The 10,000-nt window shown below is 38.4% G+C and overlaps 1 protein-coding gene across 1 annotated transcript in view; it reads right to left on the bottom strand.

Annotated features, from left to right (window-relative positions):
• The window catches only part of LOC138000545 (calcium uptake protein 3, mitochondrial-like), a 36,564-nt gene that overhangs the window by 5,458 nt on the left and 21,106 nt on the right, over positions 1–10,000 (bottom strand). The window contains exons 11-12 of the mRNA XM_068847040.1: positions 4,990–5,079; positions 4,333–4,400 (exon numbers count right to left, since the gene is read on the bottom strand). Coding sequence (XP_068703141.1) covers positions 4,333–4,400; positions 4,990–5,079 — 158 coding nt within the window. The remainder of the gene's footprint in view (positions 1–4,332; positions 4,401–4,989; positions 5,080–10,000) is intronic.

The raw sequence follows: 10,000 nt of genomic DNA, 5'->3' as shown, positions 1-10,000 counted from the left end.
TCAAGTGCACTAACCATGAGGCCACCACGCTTCCTACGTGTCGGTGTACAGAACAAGGCATTAAAATGTCTTTTGGGAATTTGATTATATTATTATGCAAAACTTGTGGGGCCATTTTCCATTGTTTTGCTCACCAACATGACCGTCTCATCACGTGGATGCAAACCAAGAATAGACCCCAGAAACATTCAGGTGGTTTCAATGGGATTGGAACCCATGACCTCTGCGATAACTTTATATACTTAAAAGAAAGAACGTTACTAATAACGGGTGGTTTGTCGTGAAAGGTTTGCATAATCTTCCTAATCCAGAAAGACTGTGCACGAACGAGATAAAGAAATATTCTTGCTAAGTAAGCACCAGCACGAGTATGATATTCCAAAAATCTCGATTTGTAATGGCTGTAGAAAAGTAACCGATTTGATTTGAAATGAAAAAGAAGAAAAAAAACCAAAATCCTTCGTGAGGAGTAGCATCATAGAGCCTTCAACAGGTGTTTGTGACCCAGAGACTGAAAACTCTCATATCTCTTCTTGGCGTTTTAGTTTTCTCAGACCCTAACATGAGCAATCTTTTTTTGTGGCAACTTTCTGTGACAATATTTGTTTACTCAAGTACATGAAAAAATTTTCCAAGAGTTTATGTGACAAATCTATTTTATAAAAACTGGTGCGCCAGTTTTTATATGACAAATTATCAAATACGAAAAACTGCTCGTGTAGACGACTTGTCACATGAAATGTGGGAAATACTTGCGACAGCATTGGTGGTCTGACTATCTTTCAGTCCAAGTCATTGAAGGGACGTAGCGTGAATTTTAAAGGTGTACGCACACGAAGAATGTTTCGACTGCCCAAGGCGCTCCAAAGCAAGGGTCTGGGGGCATGCTCCCCCAGAAAATTTTGACATTTTGGGTCTCGCAAACTCCATTTCCGACTATTTCCAAAGGTCACTTCAATAAATAAATGCGAAGAAAAATGCAGTAGTCAGTTGTTTATTTTACCTATCTTAAGAGTTTCCAGCAAGCTGCAACACAAACTATATGTGTTTACATGCAAAGGGCAAGACGTCGCAAAATCTGCAATAAAAATCATCATAACCTTTCCTTCAAAAATTACCGGGAACTGGGGACTGGAATGACACTGTGTGGTGGCCTCGGAGTGCTTTAACAGAATCTTTAAAAAATTTTTTTTTACCAATTTCTCAAGTACGCACGTGTAAAGAACGCTACGCCCCTGCGTTGTGACGCAATTAACTTCGAACTTTAAAAAATCATTTGCCGCGTAAAAATTGTCTCACAAAAATTTCTCGTGTGGATGCAGCTAAATTGATGAGCGTTAATTTCCCGCCAAGTGTTGTACCTGAAGGTCAATCAGCGAAGAATGCCGCCTTTCCACTACATTAAACAAAGACAAATGAAGTAGACGTGAACCTAAAAGTAACCATGTCTGAAAAATGTATCACTCAAGTTGGGGTACAAGTTGTTCGTCCCAAGTGATGAGCGGTTAACTTCGTTCATTCCGTAGAATAAGAATGTGGTGCGTTTTTGTGAAGCGTGATGTTTTATCATCTCACTTGGAACTTTCCACCTGTTATTCTCCGTTCATTTCCGTCGTTTTTACCGTTCGTATTTCTGTATCGCATCAGTTAATTCCTATTCTTAAGTATTGTATCATGTTACAAGCCACTGCAGACTTTTTACCTAGGTAAATTCAACTTGTTGACAGTTTAGCTCAGGAAACTGATTTTTTTCAATGTGACCGATTTTTTCCCAAGTAATTTACCACGGGGAAATTTTATCGTCTGGAACTTGGATATGCCACGAGAACAATAGAGTTTCCTTTGACAGCTACCCCAAAACGATAGATAGGGAAATTTCATTCCCCCAGGTAAAACCAGGCAATTGACCAATGAAAGCTCGTCGGCGAATGTCTTAATGACAGATTCGGACATACAACACTCTGTGAGGTCATCAAGTAAACCTTTTAAGTTTGCCACCAGTTTAAATTATTTTATTACTACAAAGCGCGAAGACGATAGCACAATTCAGAGCAAGATTGTAAGTTTTTGTTTAGAATTTGAATGTTCACTTCAGTCTTCGGTGGATTTGGAATATTTTTTTTAACCGAGCAGCCTAGGGTAGTGTGACCTTTCAAGAATTTTTCACCAAGGTAAAATAAAACCCGAGATGAATTTTGCTTTCCTTTGCTTTAATCTTTAATCATTATACTTCTAAACAGTAAAAAATGTACTCTAATACTAGAAGTAAGACCCTATGGAAGAAAGGCTTTGCCTTTCAAAATATTGGCTTTGCCGCAGTATATTCATTCACCGTCCTATCAGACATGCTCTTTTTGATTTTCGCCCAATCTTTAAACTCAAACAAACGCTTACAAATGCAAGAAATCACAAAAAGATGCAATAGTGGCTTTACGTTTTAACAAGCTACGAGCTTACTTAATTTGTAATTCTTTGGATATCGTTCTTCGTCCTTAAAAGTTGTCAGGAGGTTTTGACTATGCTTTTAACGTCACCCTAACCACGGTACTTGACGAAGCAAAAGCTATGTCACGCGAAAGACGGTGAAAGAGCTCGGTTGCAAAGTAGATTGCCAAATAGATACAGTGACAGCCGATGAAAGTTTGAGAAAACGGATTAACGCTTGGAAAAAGATACAATAACAGATTTGGCCGACTTAACGAGACAGCTTGTAATGACGATAGGATAAAAAAAATGACCGAGTTTTAATAGTCACACTAACAGATGGCTCAAGTGGAGATCGCATAAACTGTATATCGATTATTACCGATAAGCTCTGGTTGAGATAAAGCAATTAACAGATTAAGCTGAAAAATAGATACATTTAGAGATGAATAACTGTACGTCGAACTGTTGACAACATCCCGGAAAGACTTTGAAACCCCGCCAAGCGATGAGTAATCAAAACAACGACTTGGAAAACTGCCTATTGGAGCAATACTTTATGAGAGCTGAATAATCTCTCTAAAGGAATATTGAAAACAAACCATGCACCACCAAACTTTTTCTCATTTTTCATCTCAATAAAGGCTTAAGTTATATTTAACACTGAGTCACTCTAGGCGTTTTTCGATCTATACTTTTTCTTTATCTTCCACTGATCTTTGTTTTCCTTGAGCCCTTGGCGATTAGCTTAATTAGCCACAGTGAGATCCATTGCTGTTGTTCAATTAAGGACGGTGCCTACTATTGTTATTGCGCATACGTTCTGCGCATCTCCAGATACTCGGATTTCCTATCGCCGATGCTTACCAATACGGGGATATTTTTGCGCAGTTTGAAACTATCCGAAGAAAGTAGATCTTAGTAAGTACTCTTGGCATTCAAAAAGAAAATCGGGGGTAGCCATGCATTTTTGAGAGATAATTAAGCTTCAATTTGAGAAAGAACGCCAACATTGCTTTGTATTTTAAAGCTTTTTACAAATATTATTCAGGAATTATCTTTGAAAAATGCGTGGTTACCCCCAATTTTCTTTTTGGATTTCAATAACACTTGTCAAGATCTACATTTCCTGCATAATCATACACCGGGGCAAAAATATCTTTAATTAGTAGGCGCCGTCCTTAAACATGTTTGCTTGTTGTTTGCAATACCAAACTTGCGCAGCAACCTCGTCCCCAGGGTCTCTCTTCTTGAGAGACCCTGGGGACGAGGTTGACTTGCGCAGCTGCCCTATCTGAAGTGTTCTGTGCAAAGGAGCACTCGGATTTTGTTTCCGACGATCCCCAAGTCATAATTGGAAAATTTCACCAAGCACTTATTGACTAGCCTCAAGGGAAACAGTGAGTTTTGTTCCCCGAGACCCTCAATGTTCCCCGAGGCGAAGCCAACTCAAAATAGAACAATACACGGATTTTTACACGGAATTTGCGGCTGTTTCAAAGGTGCACCCCCTGATCACGTGCGAGTCGAAAGTTCAAGTCATTTTTTCCCTAGGGAGTTAGTGGGTTTTGACCCATGACACGTTCTCCTCCAATCGGAAAACGTATTTGAGTTGGGAGGTATAACAATTTCATTTGCCGACATTGACATTAACCAGTGAGAAATCGACCGTGTAAGTTGACCCGCGTGATCTGCTATTTCACGTCCTGCATGTCCGCTCCATATTCTTGTACATTTCTTTTAATTATCAATAACGTGAAATTATCAAAATAGGCGATTTCACGAGAACGGCAGTGAATGATGATTAATCTTCACTTCAATGCAGCTCACTAGCAGGCACTTTCACCATAAACAATGCACTTTTTTGCATTTACTGATTAAAAAGCAACCTACAAGTTGTGAAATTACCCCTAATCCACGTTGGACGCGGTCCTTCATCAGATCTATAAACTCGCTGTAACTTAATTTTCCATCACCTGGAAGGTAAAAGGACAAAAAACACGATATTTAAGAATTGTTCATTATACTACCAACGAAATAGGTCCGTTGAAAGCAGAAGATAAACTGAGGCGCAAGTCGGCCAATTAGAATAGGAGCTGAAGCAAAAACAACTTCTGGGAGTAAATAGGTTTCATGAATTAAAACAATGGTTCGCCACTCCACGGACGTGTGTTTTACATTTTGGTATATTTATTTGTGGTTTTCGTCCTGAAAACGATGTGAAATGAACAAATTTGACGTTATGTGGCGGACCTGATCCACCTGAAAGTGAATTTCCAATTTTCTTACCACACCGTTTACACCAGTTTTATTCCTAGAATGCTGGTACACACGTTCCATGCCGAACGACTTAAAGCAGTCGCCAAATGATTAGTAATAAGTTAATTAATTAATTAATTAGCAATAACCCCGTAGCCGTCGTTGACGTCCAAGCAGCTCTCTACCGTGGCGGGACAAACACTCAAGGTTAAAAGAACAATGTTATTTCTACGAAGGAATTTGCTAGGATTTAGTGACCAGTTGCATGGAGAAGTTAGTTATAAACAAACCTTCAAAGCAACTCACCATCTTTGTCAAACAACTGAAACACTGTGTATACCACATAAGGATGAAGCATTTGCCCCGTGGATATGTGCACGGCTCGCTGAAACTCCTCTGCAAAAAAGGTCATTAGCGTTAACTTTTGGGATTACCTCCACGGTTTACACCACTTAGTGATCTCGAAAAATGATTAAACCAAGCAATCAACTGTTTTCACGCGGCCAAAACTGAAGCCCGTGGTGCCACTTTCGCAAAAAAAGTTCGTATAGACAGTGAAGATAAAAGCAGAACCTCCTTCCATATTACTTTCTGCGGAAAATCTTTGAAAGCGGTTTTTACAACATTGCCACATTGTTTTCTTCTCACTTTGAACTCTTCCGCTGAGGTCTCTATGTGACCTCAAACAAGATGAGGACCGCCACCATTTTGTTGAGCTTTACTTCAAACAATAAATGCTCGACCAATTCTCTTGTTAGATCAGTGGATTTACACTCCCATCCCTCCCGATCCCATGTCTGCGTGGCAATGAATGTAAGCACGTAGTTCAATCCTTTGTTTTCAAATGACGTCACGGCGACCGTGTTTGTGTTCTAAACTAATCCCCTGGGAATTTAACTCCCTGAAAGAAATGTTATCCACCATTGCTGTGATTCTCATTGACAAGAGATACAAAAAAGGAAAAGACCAACGATGGTTCGAGGGGAAAAGAAAGTAGCTTTCATCACCAACTGCTGAATGAATCGAAGATAACACAGTCTCCTACGAGTAGATGCGCATAAAAGAGACAATTGTTTCCTTGGTGGATACCTTGTCCCGTAAGCTAATTTGAAAAACACAAGGAAATGAGAGAAGGCTTTTAAGTGGGTGAAATGAGCGCTTCCATTCCTTTGGCCAAATACTCTTTGGTTGTGTGGCAAGCGCGCAATTAAAGTTGCAGGTTGCTCAGTACCTGTCATTTAAAATTTGACATGACTCCTGCCTGGGTGTTTCCCAGCATAGAGTAAAGTAAAGTCACTAGCAAAACCAACAGGGGGTTAAGAGTTAAAAACATTCCAGCAAAAAGCGTAAATTTCTGTGGAAGCGATGGTTTCTCTGGACAAGAACTTCATACTTAAAGGTCGAAGTATTCTATTCCTACTAGTAACATATTTCTTTGGAAAATAAAAGCTATCTTTTATGTTACGTAAAACAGACTGTAAATTTGTCTTGATTATGGATCAGATAATGCATAATTCAGCATTTTAACGTATAGTTTGAAACCTTTAGAAGGTTGAGCATAGGTACACTACAATAACCAATGAACTGCTGTAACAACTCGGGGGTATAGCAAAACAATACTATGTTCTATTAACTGTTTTATGCATTTGTGTTGTACGTCCTGACTTACCGTTCCCACACCTCCTCGTTTTACTAATTTTATACCACCAACGTTTTTTCATTCTACTGAGTTTTCCAAGGATTGATATTGGTACCCTAATACGTTTTTTACGCGGGATGACGTAGTCAGCCAGCGTCTTAAATTCGGGAGCGCATTCCTTTGGATTTCTTGGGAGTCAAAAATTGCCTTGTTTTTTTTAACTTTCCCGTATCCCGCGCCCGTCCCGAAAAATTGTGTGATTCTTATTGGCTGCAACTACGAATCACGTGCAAGTCAGGTTGGATTGCACCACTCAAGCAGGAAAAAGCTACTTCGTCAGCAAATAAAGCCAGGTAACTGCGTAGAGAGATAAAGTAGAGGTAAGTGCTTGACATTTACATTGGATAATTGGGTTGTTATTTTGATTCGTTGCGAAATTGTGTGGTTAAACGTGAATAGCTGCACAGAGTGTGATTTTTGAAACTGTGGTTAACAATTTGTCACCGAACCAACGAGTTCAAGTCGAACCAACGAGTTCATTTACAATCGAAGCGAGTTCACAGTCGTCGAACCAACAGGTTCACCATATCTAGTCGAACCAACGAGTTCATTTATAATTAAAGCTGTGAGTAGCCACTTGTAGACTTGTTGAACGAGTACACTTGTTGTGAAAAACTATTCAAATAAATATTTAAGCAATTTTAACACACTGCAACTGAGAGTACAGATATCGAAAAGTTGAGTCAAAGTACTCAGGAGTTAAAACGTTTAAGTACACACTCTGTTGAAGCTATCACTGTTGAATCGCACAATATTCTACTGTTTTGTCCATCCTCACCATGTTGCTTTTACTGTATGTGATATCCATTTTGACATTTATACAAAACCAGAGTATTGATTTCCCTACTGTTAAAATTTCTAATCGATGCGCGTACGATTTCCAATGTTTTCGTATTCATATTGAGAGATACAGGGGAAAGTATTTGTTGAGAAGAATACCTCATGCCTCACATGGAAGCTTTAATCCTTACGTCATTACTAACAAAGAAGCGCACATTATAAATGGCAACATGTTCAGTAACGTAACGAAAGATAAGACCAGAGCTATCAGTGAACAGTCACAACAGACAACGAAAGATCGAAGACATTTCATGAACCATTGTTTTACTCATGCAGGAAAGTTCTCATGCGCAGTAGACTGTTTTCTTGAACTTACATTTGCCGTTTTTAAAGACTCTTTAAACTGTATTGAGCGTAATGAGTTTTTTCAAAATTATCAGAGGCTTGTTTTCAATTAGAAAACTATGATCTTACAGATATGCCGTTAATTCGAGAACCAATTTGGGCTCATTTAAGAGAACGTTGCAATTCTTTTGCATCAATGTCTGCAAATGCTGTATTTAGTGATATATTTAGGTTGAATACAGTTGGTGCAATGACACAAGAATTAAAATCTCTTTTTCTTATACAACAGAGTAATCAATCAGTTTGTTCATTCTGTAGCAATGCACTTGTAAAGGAAACAAATGTATTTGTACTTTACTTGACTTTTGCAAACTTGCTTCAGAGCCAGTTTGAAACTTATGTTTCTGAGGCAATCTTACCAAATAGTTGTAGACTTTACTGTGATTTATGTCAAAAGCATTCTGGGGATATTTCAATCCTGCAACATTTTGTGACACTCCCAAAATTTTTAAGTGTAGAACTGTCATCCCATTGTATTAATCAAGTATTATTCCCAATGACTATGGATGTATTAGGTGAAGGTTATGTACTAAAAGGCATGGTTCGATCTCTGAATCATCACTTCACAGTGGCTATAACAGATAACACTCATTGGGTATATATTGATGATATGTGTGTTTCTGAAAAAAAGTTACAGTTCGTTGCAGAATCTTTTGCATAACCATTGTAATGGTTGGTTTTTTGCCATATTTGAAAAGACTGCAATTGTAGTGAACAATACTGTAGTACCAAATTCAGTCATGTGCAATCCCTTTCAGCAAGATGGTGATAAAGAACATAAACTTGATAGCCCACTGTTGCAATCAAATTCAGGCATTTATAAAACCATGCACAAAGACACCAATAATCTCTCTGTGAACATTTTTATGCAAAGAAATTTAACCAAATGCAAAACCTTCCAGGAAGACTCTCAGACTGATAATCTACCTCTCTGCAGTTTTGAGACAGATATTCCTAGTAATGATAATACTATGAATATTGGCACTGTGACAAAAAGCTCTGCTATAGCTTTTTATGGTATTTGTTTTTCTGTTCTTAAGCCCTGCAGTTATTGGAAGTCTGATACATTACATGCTATTGTTGAATGTGGAAGTGCATTTTTTGAGGACATTGGTAAAGGGAATGCAAAAGTTAGTGAACTGCCCCATTCTCTTAACATATATGGTGGTAATATTGATGTAAGTTTTGCTTTAAGTAGCAAAGGGACCCTTGTGTGTGATTCATCTTCTAGTGTATTAGTCCTTAACAGATTCATTGCTCAAAATATGGTTACAAACACAGGATTTTTGTTTTATCTCCCCAGTGTCACTTTTGGTTGTGTTTTTCACAAAACTAAACGAAGTACATCATTATTCTTTCTCTCTCTCGAAAGTCATGGACTTGAGGTACTTCGCACAAATGACACAAATTGTTTAGTCCAGACAATCCGTCAATTTGTAACAAAAAAGCTTAACTGTGACAAAACGGAGTATTGCATTCAATGTTTGCTGTGTTCATGTCAGTTAACTAAAGCTCAAAAACTGAATATTTTAAAATATCACAAAACTTCAAAGGAGAAAAGGGACATTGCATCTAATAAACGAAAGTTTTATGCTGAACTTGAACCTGCCAAGAAAAGGATTTGCTTAGATAAGGCCCGACAGCATTATGAGGATAACAAAGAACACATTCTCACAGCTCGTAAAGAAAATCATCGATCTATGGATTCCATTGAAAAGCAACAATTCTTAGCTAGAAGAAGGCAAACTTATCAAAATGTAAAAAGCGAACAAAAAGAGGACATTGCAGCAGAAACCGTGACACACAATACCTTGGATACCTGTATCAGGTGTTTTCTTAAGAAGATTAGAGAAGGTCCATTTTACGTATGCTCTGTGTGTAATAGAGTTCTTTATAGAAGGACAGTTTTAGCATTGAATAAAAGTAAATATGGCAAACAGAATCTTTTTACAGGGAAAACATCGTTTGACAATAAGGAATACATTTGTAAGACATGCCAATCTAAGTTGTTAAAAGGACAAGTTCCATGCCAAGCTGTTTATAATAAATTAATGGTTGATCAAATCCCCTCTGAGCTGGAGTGTCTAGAAAAACTTGAGCAGATTCTTATAGCTCAGCGCATCATATTCAAACAAAAATGATGTTAAAAATGTTTTTCCCGCTACTATGAAGATTTCGTATACAGTAGTCTCTTAGGCTTGTCACGCGTTCCTCCCCACGAACGGGGAGGAACGCGTGACAAGCCTAAGAACGTCTGCGTGGGAGGCTAGGTATACAGTTGTTACAAAGAGTTACACCACATTTTTCCCTCATATCAACGTCAATCTTTCTCAACAGCACAAATACCCGCCGAGCAAAGGCTACATTTTCACAGTGTGAGCTACCTTGCGAAAAGTAGCCTCTTCCAACAACCCTTCAATGCCCGCAATTCGT

This window comes from Montipora foliosa, chromosome 4 (assembly GCF_036669935.1).
Source record: "Montipora foliosa isolate CH-2021 chromosome 4, ASM3666993v2, whole genome shotgun sequence".
Lineage (NCBI taxonomy): Eukaryota > Metazoa > Cnidaria > Anthozoa > Scleractinia > Acroporidae > Montipora > Montipora foliosa.
Note: the sequence above shows the minus strand (reverse complement) of the source record. Positions and strands in the feature narration are given on the sequence as shown.